At 43.2% G+C, this 23,087-nt stretch overlaps 1 protein-coding gene across 7 annotated transcripts in view; it reads left to right on the top strand.

The window, feature by feature from the left end:
- LOC123454021 (sodium-dependent phosphate transport protein 1-like) overlaps positions 1-23,087 on the top strand; it is a 48,447-nt gene continuing 25,360 nt past the window's right edge. Inside the window, exons 1-14 of one of the 7 annotated variants that reach the window (XM_045131992.1) lie at positions 1-105; positions 616-874; positions 1,603-1,672; positions 4,944-5,116; positions 5,995-6,228; positions 6,313-6,400; positions 7,138-7,224; positions 10,889-11,007; positions 11,100-11,261; positions 13,954-14,086; positions 14,174-14,321; positions 15,627-15,717; positions 19,096-19,238; positions 21,970-22,263. In XM_045131992.1, coding sequence (XP_044987927.1) covers positions 872-874; positions 1,603-1,672; positions 4,944-5,116; positions 5,995-6,228; positions 6,313-6,400; positions 7,138-7,224; positions 10,889-11,007; positions 11,100-11,261; positions 13,954-14,086; positions 14,174-14,321; positions 15,627-15,717; positions 19,096-19,230 — 1,443 coding nt within the window. In that variant the 5' untranslated portion in view covers positions 1-105; positions 616-871 and the 3' untranslated portion in view covers positions 19,231-19,238; positions 21,970-22,263. Of the gene's footprint in view, positions 106-615; positions 875-1,600; positions 1,673-4,943; positions 5,117-5,994; positions 6,229-6,312; positions 6,401-7,137; positions 7,225-10,888; positions 11,008-11,099; positions 11,262-13,953; positions 14,087-14,173; positions 14,322-15,626; positions 15,718-19,095; positions 19,791-20,955; positions 21,339-21,969; positions 22,264-23,087 lie in introns of those variants that run through there. The other 6 variants (XM_045131990.1, XM_045131989.1, XM_045131991.1 and 3 more) reach the window with 6 other exon arrangements.

The following is a 23,087-nucleotide window of genomic DNA, read 5'->3' as shown; positions in this document are numbered from 1 at the left end:
CCAAGATATACTGACACTTACTAGCAAAATGGATTATTCAGTGCTGTGTAAAGTTTATGGAAACAACTTTCTGGGAAGAGGAGCTTCTATTCCATCCTGAATCAGGTTAGTCTGAGTCTTACCCCTGTCAGGTGAAATTAGCAATCACTTCTTGAGAGGCCTTCTGGGAGCCTTTCCTGGAAGAAAGGTTATAGATGGTAATTAATATTGGGAAATTTTTGAGAGAAAAAAGGCTGCTTATCTTCTGAGACAGGAAAAGAATAAGACCCTTTATTAAGGAATGAGTGTAAAATGGACATTTCTCCCAGATATGAGAGGAGAAAGAATGTGATGTCAGGGTTCCTAGGCTCCTGTGAGTGGTGAAGCGTGTCTGTGTTGGTGAAGTACTGTGGCTCCCCGTGTCTTGTGTGCTGTGTCTGGTGCACGCTGCGTGCTGGGTCTCTGTAAGTGTTCCGAAGTGCAATTACACCCTACCGGGCAGATTCCCTTATTATAATTTCAATGATTTTGGAGTGGTTTAAATATTACATCCGAGTTACCATGGGTTGTCTTAGCCCCTTATATGACGTGCTATCACCCACCTCTGTGTGTGATCTGACATCCGGTGTCTATTAGGTAAGTCCATTTGGAACATATGAACAGAGCTGGTAACTTCCACCATCCTGAAAGCTGAGACCGTCATCACAGAGTGTCAGAAGCCCACAGCAGAGATTTCCCCATTGGCTCTAATCACCCGCCTGGGGTTTCCTCCACTGCGTTTGAACAGTCTTGGTTAGTGATTGTCTTTTCTTCTGCAACTATAACATCTTCATGGAATTGTCATCAAATGGAGCATGGAATTTAGGGGAACCTGAATCTGTGTTCTAAGGCCATGGTAACTCAAAGTATAATCTCTGTTTTGTTCTTTTTGAGATGAGAACCTTTGAGCTGGTGGGTAATGGGGTTTTAGTACATCCTGAAACGTTTTTCCTGAGGGTCACAAGCAAGTGAAGTTAGACACAGACATTGGAAATTGGTAACAACTGAGGGGACTAAACACAGACCAAGGCTATTTTCCTCTGTATGTGTAACATTCCATCTGTCCAACATCCCAGAAATCCTAATCAGTCAACTAAACTTGTTGGAAATAGGTACTGACAACTTTTCAGGAACTTCAATTCATATATATATTCATTCCATCTCCACTGTGTTCTGTCATTTTCATGCATGAACACTTCGAATTAGTGGCAGCCTCTTTTTACCTGCGGCCTTCTTTTATTATGGCTCTTAGGGCAAAACTACAGATAAATACTTCATTCATTTGTTCTTTGTTTGATAAAATCTTTACTTTTTTCTTATGCTAGGGAGGAGTGTTGTCAATGGCCATGTAATTCTCCGTTGACAAAGAAGTTTGTTTTTCATAGGTTGCAAGTGGCCTATGTTTTTTAAATCAGTTACACAGCTTCCCAAAAGGAAGCTGAGGTCCTTAGTGGGGTTGAAAGGGCACTGGTTGAAATGGAACCAGCTGCCACGTGATCCAGGTTTCATGCCACAGAGAGTACTGGGTACTTGGCCAGCTGCTTTCTTTGACTTGTCTGACCTCAGTGTGTTTTGCACTCACAGTGGATGGAAACCAATGCTGCCAAGCAGGAAGAGAGATACCCAATGGAGAATCAGCACTCTCCTGGCAAAGGTAACACAGCACCTTACAGGGGATTGTCCTTCCATGTACAACCTCGGAGTCATGGGAGAGAATCTTTCCGTGGAAACAAAGTCTTAGGAGGTTCAGGCAAGGACTGGTGAAGAAACTCGATTGGGAGAGTGCTTTCTCAGCATCACAAAATCCTGAGGTCAAACTCCCACTGCATAAACTAGGCATAGTGACACATGCCAGTAATCCCATCACTCAGGACAGAGAGACACAAGAATAAGATGTTCAAGGTCATTCTTAGCTACATAATAGGTTTGAGTCTAACCTGTGTTATATGAGATTCTATCTCAGAAGAAAAAGTGAAATATTCACCAAGTGATGTTAAAAAATAGAATAATTTCTAAATAGAAATAATCCAACATTCCTATTGTTGTCAGTTTATCACAGGGGGATAATGTCAGAAAAGGCACACCACTTTGGTTCCCTCCTCAAGGACTCTAGCTAGTTGTGGAAATGAGGCAGCAGAATGTTCTCAATCACTTTGTCCCTGGATGTCTATCATCTAGGTGTTTACTGAACAATTTGCAAGAAAGTGTATTAGCAGAAGCAGTGTAAGGACAATAAAAAATTATCATTATGTCTAGACTTATGTCTATGTCATGTCAATGCATATACCAAAGGAGGAGAACGTGGAAATACAAAACACTTGGTTTATACTAAAATTTAGTGGTCTATGAAATTATATTCTTTTATAAAGGTGGTACTTGGTTATTGTGATAATTTAAAATTTTTGCCTCATCTCTGTTTTAATTTATTGTTTTAAAGGGCACTAAGTCACAGTCAAGGTTATCTGAGATATGTAAAATATTGTGGTATATTAGATAAGAAATTAATTAAAAGAGAAAAATTATATGATCAACAGATCTAGAAAATTCCCTTTATAGGGGAAATTTATTCAGATAAAAAGTCTAAGTAAAGGATGGATGGCTCCTAAGATTCCTCATCCCTATGAACCATGGGTTCATAGGGATGAGGATCTTTCTGAACATAGAACTCTGCCCTCTGGAATGAGGACTTCTGGGCCAGCAGAGCAGAACTTTATGAGAATAGGAAGTAAGGTCTTTGCTGCTGGGTGACTAGGGGTAGTGATGAGTAGAGCCACTTCTAGTTTCCAGTCTTTAGGGGCTAGAGGATCGAAGTGATCATTATCTCAGTTGTCAAGCTGAATGGATTTGGAATCACATAGAAGAAAATCCTCTGGGCATGTCTGTGAGGGAGTTTCTGCCTTAGGTTAAAGGAGCAGTCACCTCCATGTGGCTGCATCGTCCGTGGCTGGGGTCCTGCACATAACTACAGGAGACAGCAGGCTGAGCATCAGCTGTCGTCCTTTCTCCTTCCTGACCACAGACACAGGGCCGGCTGCTCCTCCTCCTGCCGCCAATCCTCCCTCCATTACGGGCTGGGTCCTTGAGCCATGACCAAGCAAACCCTTCCTTCCTTAGGTTGCTTCGTAGGCATTTGCTACAGCAATGAAATAATGATAATACAAGGGGCAATGATAAACAAAATTGCATGATTTCACATAAATTTCGTTGGTCCTGATATTTGCTTATTCTCTCACAGGTTCTTAGGCAGATTAAGATAGGTGCAGCTTAAACCAGTTTTATATATGTCATTATGATCTACAACCTGATGATCTTAAACAACAACAAAAAAAATTATGCAGATGAGAGAGATTTTGTCACATGAGCCCATTCAATCTAGACGTAGAACTCAGAGATGGAGCACTTAGAGAGATTTGGAAATGAAAGAGACTTGCCATTATATAGATTTCCATAGCTGGTTCTGGAGATGGAGCGTGCCATGTTGATAATTTGATCTGTGTTCAGACGTCATATAAATAGATTCCTGCTCCTTGATATGCAGTGTCTTTAGCACAGCAAGTTTTTGTTGAGATTAGTCCAGGTTGATGCCAAGTATATCAGGCTCATTTAGCTATTAATTCAGAGTGGCATGGTTGTCATTACTATGCCTTCCTGCTTCTAAGCAGCTTGGATTTCTTATTTTTTGAAGCCTGGTCTTAATCTGTCTCTGGTTGACTTGGACCTCACTCTGCAGCCCTAGGTTGGGCCTGAAACCAAGGTGAGGCTCCCACTTCAGGCTTCTCAGTGCTGGGACGATACATGTGGCAACAAACCCAGATCCTTCTGATTCTTCTTCGTCTCCTTCTCCTACTTCTTCTCTGCCCCCCCCCACCCCCCGTCCTCCTTCTTCTTCTTTCTTTTCTAGTTTATTATTTTGAGGTAGAGTCTTGCTGTAGTCCAGGCCAACTTGGAATTCACTATGTAGTCTCAGGATGGCCTGAAACTCATGGTAATCCTCCAACCTCTGCCTCCCAAGTAGTTGGATTAAAGGTGTGCACCTCCATTTCTGGTTTCCTTCTGATTTTTTAAAAATACTTATTCATTAATTTAGTGATACAGAGAGAAAGAGGCAGAGGGAGACTAACACACACACTCACACACCCAAGAGAGAGAGAGAATGAGAGACAGAAAGAGAGAGCATGAATCTGAATGGGTTTCTTGGAGCCTCCTAATCATACAAATGAACTCCAGATACATGTGCCACTTTGTGCGTCTCTCTTTACTTAGTTACTGGGAAATTCTACCCAGACCATTAGTCTTTACAAACAAGTGCCTTTAGCCACTGTTCAATCTCTCCAGCCTCTCTTTCTGCTTTTAAAAAGGAAAGCTGCAAGATGGTTTTCTGCACAAGTCTTTTTTGGTGAACAAATATTCTTATTTTTCTTGCAAAATTATATTCTTCAAGGCAGACTTCATTTTTCTCCAACGAATCACATTAGCACATTCATTCAAAATCAATTAACATTAGGTGCATTTGTGTTTCTGGACTTCAAGCTTTCTCTGCTGGTGAATTCGCTTGGTTTCACACCAGAATTGTTCATAGCTATATAGGTACTACCTCAATATTCAATTGTATTTTGTAAATGTGATTTTTCTTTGTAACATGCAAATGTAAGACTCCATCTTAGTCGTTTGAAGCACAGAGCAGTGTCCCTTTGCCATAGACATGAGTCAAAATCGTTGCCAAAGTGGCTAAATTTAATTGGTCATCCCAATTGGAACTATATTTTGCAGTAAAATGGGATTATCATATAGGTTACACATCTTCTTGGTAATTTCTCGAAGTCCATAAAATAAACAAAATTTTTATTTATGCCTTGAATTCTAAATGCCTATGTTGACTTCTTCTGTATCAGTTAATAACTGAGATCTTTCGTTGTACTTCTCAGTCCTAGGGCTTTGTTCCTGTCGCTATGGACTCACTGTGCTTTTGCACGTAATTAACCTTGGAGTCGGTGCACAGCGTGTGTGTCTGAGCCTCACCATAGTAACCATGGTGAACAGAACAGACACAAGTGGTGTGTCCAACATATCTGCAGGGCAGAAGCTGGACGACACAAAGGTAAATCCAAAATGTGACCCAAATGAACTAATTTGTGTTGTGGTTGAATAATGTTGACAAGACAATCCTGATTAGACAAAGAAGCTCCAATCTCAGTCAACCAGTAGCCTCCTAAAAAGCATACCCTATGATTAAAGTATGATGTATTTGTGAAGGGCTTGTATGACTTTTAAAATAACCAGATCTAAGTGTTGTAATCCGGTGGTTAGGAAATAGGAAGAGAGAGAGAAAGAGAGAGAGAGAGAGAGAGAGAGTTTATAAAGCAGAAATGAAATTTACAGACAAGTTCATGAAACAACTGCTAACTGCCATACTGTGACAGGTACTGGAGTTCATGATGGTGCCTTTGACCTTGAGTATTTTACGTTATATGGCCTGAGAGTTCCACATCCAAAAAATCCTAAATGCTCTAAAATCTGAAACTTCCAAGCTGTGGCATGATAGCATAAATACAGCATTCCACACCTGATGCCATGAGGCAGGTCATGGACAAAATGCAGGTGCTTTAAATATTATGTATAATTATCTACATGACTGGAGAAGGTGTTTATAATGCCTGAGTTGATTTCATATTTAGAATTCCATTCTGTCCCAAAACAACAATATATGTGAATAATTTAGAATCAATAATAAGAAACACTTGTGATGTCAAACATTTCTTAAAAGATATTCAAGATAAAATTTTCAAAGAAATATATATGTGTAGAGTGTATATGTTAGTATATGTTACATATACAGGCATTATGAGAGAAAAAAGGAGTCTTTTAAAAAAGAAGTTAGACCAGAATTAATCAGGAAGACAAAACTTCCAGAATTCCTACCTTTCACTGTAAGTCTACTATGCAGAGCAGCTAGACTTGTCACCCCCTTTCTTCCAGAACCCTGCCTATAACTGGAGCCCTGATATCCAGGGGATCATACTCAGTGCCATTTCATATGGTGCACTCATACCACACGTTCCTGTTGGCTACCTATCTGGAAGATTCCCTGTGAAGAAGTTGATTGGCTCTGCCGTGTTCCTCAGCTCTGTGTTCTCCCTGCTCACCCCAGGAGCAGCTCGCCTTGGACCAGCTTTGGTCATCGTGTGTCGAGTGCTCCAGGGAATAGCCCAGGTATTAAGACAATGGGACAAAATACACAGGTTATGAATCCATATTAAATAACGGAGAAAAAATGTCCTCCTCTTCTCATTTCAGGGCACAGTTATGGCAGCCCAGAACGCAATATGGGTCAAATGGGCTCCTCCCTTAGAACGAGGCCGACTTACCTCTGTGAGTTACTCAGGTAAGGACTTACGCCAAGTATGGTTGAATTAATTTCAACCCCTCAATCACATTCTTTCCACAGGCCACAGAATTGTGTGCTTTGAACTGTCAACAGGGTTGAAAAAATAATCCCTTCCAGCATTCTTGTTTCAAAGATAAGTACGTTAGGGCTCCATCAATGGATCAGAGTGAAAAAAACCTGTACAGGTGTGAGAACCTGGATTCAGATCCCCAGTGGGATTAAAATGGCTGGGTGGTATAGAGAGCTGTAATCCCAGAATTCTAGAGTGAGACAAGGAATTCACAGGGTAAGCTGGCTGGCTACACTCAGCAAAAGTTGTTAGGCCTGGTTTCAAGTGAAACGCTGCCTCCGTAAACATGATAGAAAGATGCTGAGGAAGACACCAGACATGAACTTCCAGCCTCCAACACGCACATATGGGCACCTCTACGCAAACCTAACATACCTACACACACACACACACACAGACACCGAGAGAGAGAGAGAGAGAGAGAGAAAGAGAGAGAGGAGAGAGAGAGAGAGAGAGAGAGAGAGAGAGAGAGAGAGAGACAGAGAGAGAGGGAAGTTAATCAGAATGAAAATCAGGCAGCCTCATCTCAAAGAACAGAAGAGACACAAGCAAACACCTTCTCTTTCCTCCCCACCCCTGAAGCTCTCCCACGGGAGACGCTGAGACCACATGGTCTGCATTGTATGATGTCTTCATTAATGTAACAGAAGTGTCCTTTGACCAGGGTTGATATTGGGAGCATTCCTGGTCATGCTTGTGAGTGGTTTCATCTGTGATCTTCTGGGCTGGCCCATGGTCTTCTATATTTTGGGTGAGTATAATTAAATTATTTATTTATGAGGCAAAGAGGCCGATAGAGTGAGGGAGAGAATAGGCTCACTTGGGCATCTAGTCACTGCAAACAAGGCATGTGCCGACTTGTGCATCTGGCTTTACCTGGGTACTGGGGATCAAACCTCAGTTCTTAGGATTTTCAGGCAAGTGACTTAACTACTGACTGAGCAATCTCTCTGGCCGAGAGTATATATTTGATAAAAACTCACTTATTATTCAGAATTTAGGATCGAAAACTGAATATGTTACAATTTACCTGATTTCTACATTAAATACTATGCACTTCACTGAGGAAAAGATCAGTCAATTTTCATGAAATTCTCAGGACATAGTCACTGTAAGAACTACATATATTATTGTACACAGATTAATCAATAGAATAATTCTGTACATTTTACATGAAAAATTCTTTGGAAAAGGTAGAAAGACAGTAAGACTGAGGGGACTTGGGGAAGGGAAGGAGCCCTCACTCCATTGACAGGTTGAAACCTCTGCATTGGGAATCAAGAATTCCAGCAGTCAAGCCAGGCATAGTGCTGCACGCCTCTAATCCCAGTACTTGGGAGGCAGAGGTGGAAGGATCACCTTGAGTTCAAGGCCAGCCTGAGACAACATAGTAAATTCCAGGTCAACCCGGGCTAGAGTGAGACCCTACTTTAACAAAGCAAAAACAAAAATAAATGCCAGCAGTCAGCAACATTTATTACTCATGTAGAAATAATGTCTGTTTTGTATGTAGACATTTTGCGTTAAAGTAGCAGTTACCTATTCTTATGGCCTGGGTGTACATAGCCTTGGGAAAAGCCTCATTGTCGTTGTCAGTTTCCAGCTTCTCTAGAATCTAGAGGTTTTCCTCTTCAATAGAACCCTGTCTGGTGTCCCTTAGGAGCTACTCTGTGGCATCATGTAATTGCTTGGCAACCCTGTGAAGAGAAGAGCTTGCAGACCCACCCTATTCCTCACATGACTATTGTGAAGATGGGGGACAGGGGCTCTCCTTAGAGAAGCCCACACCCATGCTCTCCGGAGTGTCTCACTTTCTTCCTGAGCCCCTTCCACTTTTTTCCTTTAATCTTTGTTAACTTGCCAGATTTCTGAAAAGTCATATGATGAATATTCTAGAATGCTCTATACCTCGAGCATGCTCTATAATACCACCCAGCCATTGTCAGACACATTGATTTCTTCAGTGAAAAATAAATTCTACACAAATTGGAAAAGATAAAAAGCATGAAGAATCACTGTTGCCAAATAAGTCATGAATGACTTTGGTTTTCTCCTCAGGGTTTTGGATTTGAGGCTGGCGGAGAGTGGATGGGCACATTATGCACATTTAGATGAGAACAAAAGAGGGGCTTGGGAAGCAGGTCCTTATTAGTTACTTTTCCCATTGCTTGAGCACACAGCTTAAAACGAGGAAGGGCTGTTTTGGTTTAGTTGAATAAGGAACACAGTCCACGGTGGGGGGAAGGCTCGGTGGGGGAGTGTGAGGCGGCTGGTCACGGTGCGTCTGTCAGGCCAAGCAGAGAGTGGCCAGGAAGAGGCTTGGGGCCTGAGGCCCTCCCGCGGACTCAGGTCCTTCACCTCATGAAGGGACCACCATCGTGCAGGGAGAGCCGTGGGCTGGGGAGACCCCATGTGCAGACACATGACCCAGCGGAGGACATTTTATATTCAAACTACAACATTGTGTAATGTCACGTAACAGGCAAATTCAGGATTTATTATGTACAAAGTGACTATTTGAAAGGGTAGTTGTGGGAAGCGGGAGGAATCACAGGCACGAGGAGAGGTCAGTGCGGCAGTAACGTGGGGCTGGTCTGTGAGAGTTACCACTGCCCCTGGAACCAAAGGAAGCGACATAGGAAGCTGTTAACAGAATCCACCAGAGACTCTTTTGGAGAGGACAACCTTCAGAGGACGGATGACTTCTTCATAGTGAACTCATATCAGGGGTAATGCTGAGAGAGATCTAGGGTTGGAAAGACCCTTCTCTGTCTATTCCTTCCCTTTCACCTGTGTCCGGATTTTCCACTCGTCAGATCCATGGGAAAGATGCATGAAGGCTGTCCATGCCCCTCAATGCAGCCCCCTGGGGACAAAGCAGGAGGAAAGGGGCGGAGAGAGGGTCACAGGACACACAGAGATGTGACAGAATGGGGTCAGAGGGCAGTGATTTAGGGATTTAGCCCCCCCCCCCAAACCGTTATGGAAGTCTCAGGAAATGCAGTTAATGTCCAATTTTGAGGCAGTGTAAAAACCTGACCAAAACTGCTGTTTAATCAGCTCTGGTGTTGTTGCTCACCTTAACCAATCCCAGCATTCCTGTGCAGATGAAGACAATGTCTGCCTCTGGGGATGGATACTGTGGAAGAGGTGGAGCCAGCATACTGGGTGTGTGTGTATTAGGCATTTTCCCTTCTTGGCCTTCCCGAACTTCTACTCCACATGGCTGCGTGTATGGGGCAAGCAAAATAATCTCTGAACCACTTACCAGTGACCTTCATGAAAATCGGAATTTTTGCCTATCCACCACTATTACCTCAAGCATTAGGCTAGAAAGGGGCACATGAAAAGCATTTTGTCTGTGTTTGTTCCATATAAGATTCAGTGGTCAGTGTTACATACTCTCTGCAGTAGTTTGACATATCCCCATGATCAGCTTATTAGGATAACAACTTCTAAAACAACACACCTTTTGGCAAATCTTTACATGATTTTGATTACCTCTGAAGCCTAAGCTGTGTATCAGAACACAGGTAAGGCCGAGGTCTCAAACTGTTTATTTGGACCTGGGAAGGTGGCTCAGTCAGTAATAACATGCTTGCTTTGCAAGCATGAGGCCTTGAATTGGATTTCCAGAATCCATGTAAAAAGGCCAGTCATGGTGGCAGGCATCTAGCTGGTAAGATCTAGGTTGATGAGAGACCCTGACTTAAAAATAAAGAAAAGAAGAAGAAGAAGTGGGAGGCATCTTAGGACACCCAGGTTGTCACCCGGGTGTCAAGCATTGTGACACACATATACAGGGACACCCCCCCCCACGCACGTGCTGAAATCAACCCCAAACCCGATGACTGTAGTTCTGTATAGGTTTGGTCATGTCATGCTCTGGAGGGCAAACACATTCAGAATCTGAGAAGACAGAGGCTCAGTGTAGACAGGCAGGTGAGTGGAGGAAGCTAGGAGCCCTTAGATCAGGACAGTGAAAGAATTCGCTTCCATAACAGTTTGTGCTGCAGGATAACAAAGATGGTTATAAAGAGGATATATGCCACTGAGTTCTCTTGGAGAGTTTCAACAAGGAAAGGAAAAGTTTCAGTTCTCCGAATGAAAATTCCCATTTTAAATTATGCATTTATATATTTGCAATCAAAGCAAGGGAGGGAGAGAGAAAATGTAAAAAAAAAAAAAAAAAAAAAAAAAAGCAGCAGCAGAAGAAAACTGAATGTGCATGTGCCACTTTGTACATCTGTCTTATTTGAGTGCTGAGAATAGAACCCATGACATGAGACTTTGCAAGGTGGTACCCCTAACAGTTGAACCATCTCTCCTGCCCAAAATATCACTTTCAGAAAGAGACCCACTAGAGAAAGAACTAAGAATGGAACTTGCACTTCTAATTTGTGTGCCGTTGACAGGTGCATTTGGCTGTGTTCTGTCTCTTCTCTGGTTCATCCTGTTCTATGAGGACCCCAAGGACCACCCGTGGATAAGCATCAGGGAGAAGGAATACATCAACTCTTCTCTCGCCCAGCAGGTAGAGCGCCGCTCTGTCTCCCCTCCGTCCTGCTCCAACCAAACAGGCTCCACGTGTCCACACTGGAGAAGGATTAATGGTGTATTTTACAGGTCAGCGCATGTGGACGACGTCTGCCAATCAAGGCTATGCTGAAGTCTCTTCCAGTCTGGGCCATCGCCCTCTCTGTCTTTGCTTTCGTGTGGTCAACCTCCCTCTTTGCTGTGTACACGCCAACGTATCTCAGCACCATGCTTCATGTCAACGTGAGAGAGGTGAGTGCCGCCCTCGTCCTCATCTTCAAGTGTATGAAGGACTTGATCCCGTGTGACAGCAGCCTGTTGTCTGTTTACCTCCTGCCGCTGCTCTGTAGCTGGAGATGCGTGGTTTTTCATTTTTATGGGAACACTGCCCCTAATAAAAGCTATCAACATGAAGCCGGGCGTTGTGGCGCACGCCTTTAATCCCAGCACTTGGGAGGCAGAGGTAGGAGGATCGCTGTAAGTTCAAGGACACCCTGAGACTAACATAGTGAATTCCAGGTCAGCCTGGGCTAGAGCAAGACTCTACCTCAAAAAAACCAAAAAAAAAGCTATCAATATGGGCTGGCGACATGGCTCTTCATGTAAAGCACTTGTTTCTAAAGCCTACTGACTCAGGTTTGATTCCCCAGGACCCAAGTAAAGCCAGATTACAAAGTGTTGTAGTCATCTGGAGTTTCTTTGCCTTGTCAAAAGTCACTGGTGCACCCTTTCTCTCTCTCTCTCTCTCAAATATATAAATAGAAATATCATTTTAAGAAATTTAATATTTTTTTTTCGAGGTAGGGTCTCACTCTAACCCAGGCTGACCTGGAATTCACTCTGTAATCTCATGGTGGTCTCGAACTCATGGATATCCTACTACCTCTGCCTCCTGTGTGCTGGGATTAAAAGGGTGTGCCACCCTGACTGGCTAATTTTTTATTTATTTAATTGACAGAGAAAGATGGAGGGAGAAAGAGAGAGAGAGAGAGAGAGAGAGGGAATGGGCGTGCCAGGGCCTCCTGCTCCTGCAAATGAATTTAAGATGCATGTGCCCCCTCCTACATCAGGCTAATGTGGGTCCTGGGGAATCAAACCAGGGTCTTTTGGCTTTGCAGGCAAGTTAAGCCATCCCTCCAGCCCAGAAATATAATTTTTAAAATTATAAATAAACTGTCTCAAACTAAAAATAGACATGCACTCATGCTCCCCCTCCCCCCTCCATAACTGCTCTTTGGCTAACTTGGGACGTAATACAAGCCAGGTATGGTGGTGAACACCATTAATTCTAGCACTTAAGAGGCTGAAGTGGGATGATTGCCGTTACTCAAAGCCACCTTGGGATACAAAACACGAGAAAAGAACTTGACTCCATCATTCCTCTCAGGGGTTGGGGTCCTTCTCTCAAAGTACCTGGGCCAGGCCCTGCCACCACGCTCAACTCTAAAAGGACCAGAGTGCTGGGCTCCATGTCTATGGCGTGGGTCTTGCCCTGAGCAGAGTGGCACTCCATTATCTATCTGACTTGGGGTCTCTGATGCTTGGAACCTCCCTTTTCTTTGCTTGACACTAAAGTAACCAGAACAGATTCCATCAGAAATGGAGCTGGGCTTTCACTTTAAAGCTTTCTACAGTGACCCAGTACTCAGGCCAGGACGCAGAATAGCACGGAGACCATACAAGGGCTCATTGACACCATTTAAATTTCAATGAAACCACAATATTTTAAAAAATATATTTATTGGGCTGGAGAGATGGCTTAGCGGTTAAGCGCTTGCCTCTGAAGCCTAAGGATCCCGGTTCGAGGCTCGGTTCTCCAGGTCCCACGTTAGCCAAATGCACAAGGGAGCGCACGCGTCTGGAGTTCGTTTGCAGAGGCTGGAAGCCCTGGTGCGCCCATTCTCTCTCTCTCCCTCTATCTGCCTTTCTCTCTGTGTCTGTCGTGCTCAAATAAATAAAAAAATATATAAAAAATTAATATATATATATATATATATATATATATATATATATTTATTTGAGAGCAACAGAGAGAGAAAGAGGCAGAGAGAGAGAGAATGGGCGCACCACAGCCTCCAGCCACTGCTAACGAACTCCAGATGCGTGCGCCCCCTTGTGCATCTGGCTAATGTGGGTCCTGAAGAATCAAGCCTCAAATCAGGGTCCTTGGGCTTCATAGGCAAGCGCTTAACAACTAAGCCATATCTCTAGCCTGAAACCACAGTATTTTAGGCAAGATTAACCATGCCTGACTTAGTGTTGGCACCGTGCATATGTAATTTTCATTGTACTGTCTCATTTTCCTCAAGGTTGGCTCTTTCCTTTTTTCAACATGGTCCTCTCCATACTGTAGATCCCATGAAACTCACAACTGTTTTTTTAAAAGTCGGGATGCAACAAATATTTCTTTTTGTAATTTGAGACAGAGAGAGAGGAAGAAAGAAAAAAGTGGTGTGTCAGGGCCTCTAGCCACTGCAAATGAACTCTAGACTCATACGCCACCTTGTGCATCTGGTTTATGTGGGACCTACAGAATCGAACCTGGGTCCTTAGGCTTCATAGGCAAGTGTCTTAACTGCTAATCCATCTTTCTAGCCCAGATGTGACAAATATTACTGACCACAAAACTTGTTTTCTCTTTACATTGGATTGTGGGGTCCTAGACAGATCTCTGATGTTGCATGTTCATGGTTTTATGTATAAAATTTAACCATTTAACTATTTTTCTCTGTATGCATATATGTGTGTATCCACTTATCTATTTTTATTTATGGCACTGGGATTGAACCCAGGGTTTGGTACACACCAGGCAGGAGATGTAACACTGGGCGCACCCTCAGGTCAGCACATGCATTAGTAAGTGAACGTCAGTGAAAAGATTGCTGTGTACAAACAACACTGCTTCTCCATCGTACTCACTCTCAGAATAACGTTTCCTCCTCAGAACGGGCTGCTGTCTGGTCTTCCCGGTTTGTTTGCCTACATCTGTGGTATCGTAGCCGGAGAGATGGCAGACTTCTTCCAGTCCAGGAAGATTTTCAGCCTACTTACCATCCGGAAGCTCTTCACCACATTAGGTAAGAACAGCCTGGACATTCAGACACCTGGGGGAGCCAAAACCCCACGTTCAGGACGCACCTAACTGCTGTCTGCGTCACTGCCAGGACTCCTCCTTCCTGTGATCTTCAGCCTGAGCCTGCTGGCCCCGGGCCTTGGCTTCCATGGCACCGTCACCTTCCTGGTTCTCATCTACGTATCATTTAGATTCTTTATAGTTGGAGGACTTATCAATGCTCTGGACATCGCACCCAGGTAGGGTGACCTCAGAACTTGCTTATTTTAATAATGAATCGAAGTACATATGTTATTTTGTACCAAAGAATAGTTTGAACTGTGGACACACATGTTACTTTGAGATGAGGTGCTTGAAGTCTACTGTGCTCAGAGTCTCAAGAATAACGCACATTGCTATGAACTGGAGACACTCTGTGCTACAATGGATCTCTTTTTTTAAGTTTTAAAATGTCAATTAGCATTTTCCATGATTATAAAAAAAAATCCCATGGTAGTTCCTTCCCTCCCCACCCCCCACACTTTCCCCTTTGAAATTCCATTCTTCATCATATTACCTCCCCATTTCAATCATTGTACTTACATATATACAATATCAACCTATACAATGGATCTCTTGAATTTATTCCTGCATAACTGAATTTCTTCCTTTAACCAAAGTAAATTAAAAAATAAAAATTACTTATTACCTTGAAAACCCTCTTCAGTTAATTATTTATTCATCTACTGTTTATTCATTCATGATTTACTCCAGGGAGAGAGAGAGAGAGGTAAGCATGGCGGGGCAGGATGCACACAGGCGCTGCCTCCTCGCCGAGCCTGACGGCCTGCCCCAGGGTGATGGAGACAGACGCTGAGGACACTCGACATGCGCCCAAGCAGAAATTCAGAAGGTGCTGAAAGCTCAGCACTAAAGTGGACCTACTACACAATCACCAAGGCTCGGGGATTCGAGGGAGAAGGGGCAGGAAGAATGTAAGAGCCACAGGGCTGGAGAAATATCCAGAGGCCTTGCCCCCGCCCCCCCCCCCATGAGGACAGTGTCCTCTCAGGACTCATAGCACAACTCCCTGGAGAATGCCAGCGATCCCTCTAAGAGCGCCCTCAGGGGGGTGGGGCCAGAGAGGAGGGAAATGATGGTACCCACATGTGACGTGTCCATACAAAGTTTCTATTTAACAACAGCGACAAGAAGTAGTTGAAAAAATAATCGGAAACCAATTCCGGTCTTAACATAGGTAATCTCTGAATTTTTGATCGTGCTTGGAGTTTCCAGTCTCTGCTGGAGTCATTCTAGACATGCCCCCATTATCTTGATCTCCTTGAACATTCTGTCCCGCTTGATTCAGTCTTCCTGACACTGTTGATTATCCAGAAAGCTGCTCATGTGTAGACAATATTCTGACATTTTAATGAGTGACAATTGGGGAAGGTTAACTCATGGAATCACCACTCTTAAATCCCACTTGGCGAGGTTAGCTTCTACCGAGGCATCTGCTTCATCTGACATGTGGCATGTGTATATCAACATTAATTTTCTTTCAGGTATTATGGATTTCTCAGAGGAGTTACCATGTTAATAGGACTGGTAGGAGACATGATGTCTACAACTGTTGCTGGGCAAGTACTCAGCCAGGTACGTACCATGCACACGCACAAAGCTATTGTCCCACTATTAATTGTGCAGAGAAAGACATAAATTTGCACACGCACATGTGTGTATGTGTTTGTGTGAAGATACTGTGTGTGTATAAAAAAAATCAGAGACTAGAGGTCAGTAGCAGGCCAATGACAAGTTTAGTGTCATTTGTAAACAGATTTGACTAAATTAGGCAGCTGTTTGGTCAACCGATGTCGTTTACTTTCTTGTTACACACCCATTATTTCTGATGGGAACCCTCGTGTCATTACTCATTGGGAAGAAAGTAGGACTCAGTCATTTTTTTTTTTTAACAAGAAATGCATGGCTTTGTCCAAAAACAATGTTGAAGCCCAGCATGGTGTTGCATGCCTTTAATCTGTACCCTCAGGAGGCAGAGGTAGGAGGATCACCACAAGTTCAAGGCCACCTGAGACTACATAGTGAATTCCAAGTCAGCAAGACCCTACCTCGACAAACCAAAAAATAAAAATAAATAAATAAATAAGTAAAACAAAAAACATGGTGAGTGGTGGCAAAAGTAACAAGATAAAGTTTTGTCAGAAAAAAAAAATCAAATACATGGACTAAAGACGGAACTATGAAAACTTTTTGGCATTGTCACCTACAAATTTGTTTAATATTTTCCTAGTGAGCATATCTAAAATGCTCTACCCAATTTAACAGTTAGATAAAAGACATGTCTATCTTGGAGATGAGGTTCCCTAGAACCTACTTAAAAATCAGGGTGTGGTCGCACACTTCTGTGATCTGAGGGGATGGAGAGTGGAGAGCACTGGGCTGCATGGTGGGGAAATGTCACTTTCACGTTGAAGGGGCAATGTCTGCCTACAGAAGAATGAATCTAGAGCATTATCTCTCACCAGGCCCCCAAGTTAACACAGTAAGACCTGAATCCTTAATATGATGAGAGGGAAAAGCAGAGAGAACATTTCAAGATACAGACATAGGGGAGAACTTTCTGAATTTTCACCCCACGTAGCCAAGGACATAAGACAAAGAGTTCACAAATGGGATCTTTTGAAACTAAAAAGCTATTGCACAGCAATAGATTCAAAAGACCAGCTTCAGAGTGGGAGAAAATCTTCAACTGCTAACTACCTGATAGAAGATTTATAGCAGAATATATGAAGAACTGAAACTAAACAAAAATATCAAGCAAGCTGGGAATGGTGGTGCATGCCTTTAATCCCAGCACTCGTGAGGTAGAGGTAGGATTGCAGTGAGTTCAATAACAGCCTGAGACCACTGAGTTAATTCTGGGTCAATGTGGGCTAGGAGAGACCCAACCTCAAAAGCAAAAACTAATACAAATATCGAGCAACCCAAATCAAAGAAATGTGGCATTAAACTGAACAGAGTTTTCAAAAGAAGAAGCTCACATGGCCAATGGTTAATGGCACATATATATATATATATATATATATATATATATATATATAATATATATAAATATAATTATATATAAATTATATATTAAAATATAATTATATATATATATATATATAATTTTATGTATTGACAGAGAAAGAGAGAGAGAAAGGGAGAGAGAGAGAATGGGCACCCCAGGGCTTCTGGTCACTGCAAACGAACTCCACATGCATGCACCCCCTCGTGCATCTGGCCTACGTGGGTCCTGGAGAGTTGAACCAGTATCGTTTGGATTTTGCAGGCAAATGCCTTAACTGCTAAGCCATCTCTACAGCCCAATAAATATATCTTAAACTATTCAACATATGTAGCAATCATGGAAATGCAAATTAAAACTACACTGAGAGTCTCTCTTCCTCCATTCAACATAGTTATCATAAAAAAATAGATGACAACAAAAGCTAACATGTGGTTGAGACAGAGAAACACTTTTTTTTCCTACTTGTGGCGTGTAGACCTGTCCATGCACTATGGAAATCAGTATGGAGTTTTCTCAAAAACCTAAAGATTGATGTACCATATGACCCAGGCATAGTCCTCCTGGGCATATGCCAGGCTCCTCCCCGGCAGGCAGGTAGTGCTGAGGAGGGACCAGGCCAGCTGGTTCCCTCCAAGGGGTTGAGGAGGAAGATGAGTGTCAGACGAGTCAGAACCTCTCCTGTTTACTGGAGAATAACCACACTGAGTCGGGCGTCTTGTGGAAGCAGGTACTCACAGGAACTTGCTATTGTTACAAGCAGTTGCCTGTATAATGTTGGGGCTGAATGTGGGGATTTTAGGATAGGGGAAGAGGTAAGGGCCAATAGTAAACTGTGACTATTGAAATGATAATTCCAACTCCTGTGAGGAAGTAGCAGGCAAGAAGCCACTAGGTGTCTTGCTGAGTCCTAGCTGTCCAGACACAGATCACCAAACTTTAGCTAGGCTCAGGAAGTCCCACTAGGCCTCACGTCCAGGTCTCTCAACAGGCATATACCCTAGGGACTTTACATGTGCCTTAATAAGTACTTGCACATCCATCTTGTGGCTTTTCCACTCACAAGAGCTGGCAATGAAATCACTGTAGATGCCCAGCAATTGATGAATGGATAATGACCATATGGTAATATATACACTGGAGTTTTATGTAATATGTTATTTATTTGGTTATTTATGAGAGAGAGAGAGAAGGAGAGCAAATGGGTACACTGGGGCCTCTGGCCACTGCAAAACAAACTCCAGACACATCCATTATTTTATGCATCTGCCTTACATGGGTACTAGAAAACTGAACAAGGGCCCTTAGGGTTCACAGACAAGCACCTTAACTGCTACGCCATCTCTCTAGGTCTCACATTGAGGTTTTCTTTGAAGCTGGCCAAAAACCTGCCTCCGACTCCGAAGTGCTAGGGTGTAGGTAGGCCCCACACTATAAAGATTTACAAGAGTCCTGAGGAAGAGAAGTTGGGATTTAAACTCTGCATGGTAATAGAAAATGCCAAGAGAGAATACAGAATAGCATGGAAAGTATATTCACAAAATGATATTATGGCTGACAGAACTGGTTAATCTGCCAACTAGTATATAAAACACTCCCTCTCTACATACCTATCTATACGTGCGTATATGCCACAACTCACCATTAGCTACATGAAACACTGTGAAAGAAAAAGGTTTTGAAATTATAGAGAATGAGAAAAAGTGCATCAATTATGAATACCAGACAGGTGTATTTATATGGTGAAAAAAAATAGAATTTTATGCATTGTTTATGTCATAGCAGAATGAAAGCAATCGTTTATGTAGAAGGAAATGCGGGTTTATTGATCATGACATTTTCCATGTTGAAATAACTGTGTTGAGTCTACACTTTAACACTGCATTTTAAATGTTAGAAGATGAACAATTAGAACAGTGTCATGTCCTTTTCATTTTAATCTACAGAGTGCTGAATTTTCCTGGCATGTCATCTTCCTCCTGGCGGCAGGCATTAATGTGACAAGCCTCATCGTCTACCTCGTATTTGCTAAGGCAGAAGTCCAGGACTGGGCTCAGCCAGCTCAGTGCACGCAGCTGTGAAGGTGGAGGTGACTGGAGTAGGGCAGGAGTGAGCAGTGCAGGAGGGGGCGGGGCTGCAGCTGAGCCCTGAGCTAAGCTCAGGCTGCCTAAGGGCCCAGGGAGGATGGAGGCCAGAGCAAACATGGAAGTATTAACCACCCTCGGGAAATGCCTTGCAGCCCAGGGATGCTCTCCATGGGGTCCGGGGAGATGTCCGGGCGGGGATGTCAGTCTGGGAGGCTGGGTCTTAAACATTGAGACAGAGAAGACGGGACACTTGGAAGGGTCTTCAGTAAAGTGCAGTCAGCGCTGGGGAATGTGGTGTCTTAAGAAATGAGAAAGGTTCACGGAGAAAGAGAATTTTGTCTGGTAATAGTAACTCTGCTTATTTTGGGACCTTGTGGAATCAGCTGTTGTTTAAATTAGATCTCCTCTCGCTTACAGTCAGTCACACTCAGAGGGCCCTGTGACCATCTAACTCTATCTACCTGGGTCCACTCGAACACCCTCCAAGGCCTGAAAGTCTACAAGAGCAGGCACCCTAAAAAGCTCCCGTCTTGTGTCTCCACTTTCGGTTAACTCCTTGGTCCCCTCTCCCCCACAATGTCTTCATTCAAGACTGTCTTTTCATATTGCACCAAGGCACGTTCAGTTCCTTAGAAAGACACACGTGGGAAGTTTCCTAACTGCCACACCCAACAGCTCCATTCCTCCCAAAGAAGCCAGGTGGACCATCGTCCCAGCACCCCAAACGCAGGGAGGTTTGCCTCTTGAGAAGGGGATTGAGGCAGGTTAAGGGACCAGTGTCCTGGAAAGTAAAAGCAGAGATGTCCTTGAGGCTGACCTTCAGGCCCCACTGTGCTGGAGGTCAGAGAAGGACCTGGCCTCTCCTTATCACTTGCCTAAAGGAGTTCCCAAGATGCAGTTTTCCATAAACAACCCAAGTCCCTCCCTAGGAAATAGTTCTCCTTTCCTTGGATTTAGACCCCTGGGAGGGTCGCATTTGAAACTGGCTTTGTGCTTGGTTAGGCTCAGCACATAAAACATAATGGCTGGTTAGCTCAGCCCCCATTCAGAACTTATGAAGAACCCAATTTCGGTCTCTAGGTGGACCGTACCACTCCTCCCTTCTCATGGACATGAGCTCTTCATACTATCGTCTCTTTCCTTCCCTTAAACCAATAAAGTTTCTCTAAAATTAAAAAAAAAAGTAATGTAAAAGGGTAAGGGAACCTCTGAGAAATGCTACTAAATTATATTAGGTCAAAATTTTTTGATGGGTTTGGTAAGAGTGACCAAAATGGTGACCTTGCATTGAATGACTTTCAAATGAATGACAGAGACAGAGGGCATATGAAGGTGTGCTCAAAGGGAGCCACATAAACTAGCCAGGGAGAGTTAAAAGGGGAGGACAGGAATGCTGAAGCTTTTCACCACATACAAAGGTATGAAACAACAATGCTAATTGGACCCATTCTGTGGCCACACTGAAGCCTTCCATTCAGGTCTTGAAGGGCAGACGCTGTTACATTGGCCAAAAGAGAGGCACAGAGACGTGCCTCAACCAAGGGCCTGTTTGAGGTAAGACGTGTGAAAACAGGTCAGATAACCCAATTCTGGACAAGAGAGATGACTGGAAAAAAGTTTCTATCATTCCTTTGAAATGTTGAAAAGCCTCGTGTCCTCTGGGTTAGATGCTCAGCAGCGACGTTCTTGATGCGCTTCTTCCTTCTTCTGCGCACTCAGTGAAAGGGGAGCGCACGGAGAGCCTGGAGCCTCCTTTCCGAAGACCAGAGGAACGTGCACGAGGCCCGAGCTGGAGGCAGCGGCAGCCCCGGGACAAGGTGGACCCAGGGGCGCTGGCGGCCAGGCTCACCCGTCACAGTAGTAGAGGCCAGTAAGCTAAAAAAGAAATATAAAGGGAAGAGAAAAGAAGGGAGGAGAGTACTTAATAGGTTGGTATTGTATATATGTAAGTAGAAGAATAGATTTACGGGGGTAAAAAGCCCCAAAGTGAGGTTTGGGAAGAGATTTAGTAAAGGAAAGGTGGTGGGAGGGCTAATAAAAATCTCAGAGGATATAAATAAATCATATGGAATTCTCCAGTTTTGGACAATGGAACACTCAGGAGCTGTAGATCGTGGCTAGATAATATTCAGTGTCAGGGATGAGATACCTTCCAGTGAGTTGTTGGCCAGGGAGGTGCCTAATGCCCCCTAAAACATTATAGGCCATTGCCAAGGCCCTTGGTTTCCCACCAGGAATACATGGTAAGAGCCTATTGTTGAAGACTCCGCATACTTGGGCTGCAAAGCCACTGAGAAATCTTGCTGGAATTGAGCTGATAACCTCCTCCATGTAGACCAGCTGACAGAAAGCTTGAAGAAGCCATTTGACATGCAGTTCAATAGGAGAAAGAGGTACGACCAGTGAAGATACTCAACAGTGGACACTGCAAGTCTTATAATTGGCCAGCCAGGCCAAATGAGCCAACAGGTGCAATAGTGGCATGTGTAACATGTCTAACAGTTGGTGGAAACCGACTGTCCTCCAATTGGACTGGAGTCCCGCTCCATGGGAGGGAATACATCCCTATAGAGAAAACTTAAAACAGGGGTAGTCATGAGCCCTAACATCTGCTGATGTACGGATAAATGTATATACTATGCTTATCAAACTGCCCAATATGCACTTCTCTTAATATTCATACCCTAATACTAATGCTACTCAAACCTTTGGTAGAGAATCTTCTCTTTGCAGATGGCAGTGACCTTGGAACGACTTATAAAGTGTCATAGTGCTGGAAAGAGGTGACTGGCATCCTGAGTAAAATCCCGATCACATCTTCCAAGGCTCAGGGTCTAATGTAAATGAGGTGGCGGAAAGAATGTAAGAGCCAAAGGAAGGGTTGGACTCCTTTCAACGTGCTCTCTCCACACAAAATATGGCCTGGATATCCATGACCTCATAGTGCCTGACACTTCCTACACAAGACCATCATAAAAGGAGGAAAAGATGATGACATCAAAATAAAAGAGAGGCTGATTGAGATGGGGAGGGGGTATGATGGAGAGTGGAGTTTCAAAGGGGAAAGTGGGGGAGGGAGGGTATTACCAAGGGATATATTTTATAATCATGGAAAATGTTGATTAAAGTTGAGGAAAAAAAAATGTTGTGTGGCAACCCTGAGGGTAACCCATCAGGTTGCCATCTGGCCTCTCCATGTGCACTACTTGAACTTGCACACGAGCATGCACATACCCACAGGTGCATAAAAAATGCAAGAGTAATGGCTGGAAAGCCGGGAAATAGTAACATACTCTCACATTCGAACCTGCCATTCAGCAGAAGTAGGCATAGTAATCAACTAGACCGAGTAGTCATCAGAGTAACCTAGGAAATTAAAAATAAAGGTGTTTCTGGAAAACATCCCTCAATTCTAACCCAGTAGATCATAAATAATTTGTGAGAACCTATGTAATAAGGAATTCTGGTGATTTCTACTATATAGGTTGGAAATTAATGAGAAAGCCAACCTATTGGCTTTAGAACAGAAAGATTTAAAAGGTCAGAATTGCCTGAATGCATCCTTTTTAATGCTGTGTGCTGGAGTAGCTGTACTAAATGAGAAAATGGCAACTGTCTAACACACTTCTGGGAAAGTAATTTTTGCATTTGAAATCAGTAGGCTTTTAGATATTTATTTTCTAGATTTAGTGATTATTTCAAAGAGAAAATGGGAAGAAACAGTCTTACTTAATCTCAAGTTCCCAATTAAGTTATTAAAACTCATGTATTTTCCCCACGAACCAACAAATATTTATAAATTGGAAGTGTTACAGTTTCTTAATGGAGTGAGTCTAGTTAATGACTGACCC

This window comes from Jaculus jaculus, chromosome 13 (assembly GCF_020740685.1).
Source record: "Jaculus jaculus isolate mJacJac1 chromosome 13, mJacJac1.mat.Y.cur, whole genome shotgun sequence".
NCBI lineage: Eukaryota > Metazoa > Chordata > Mammalia > Rodentia > Dipodidae > Jaculus > Jaculus jaculus.
This window is presented reverse-complemented; position numbering and strand designations above follow the sequence as displayed.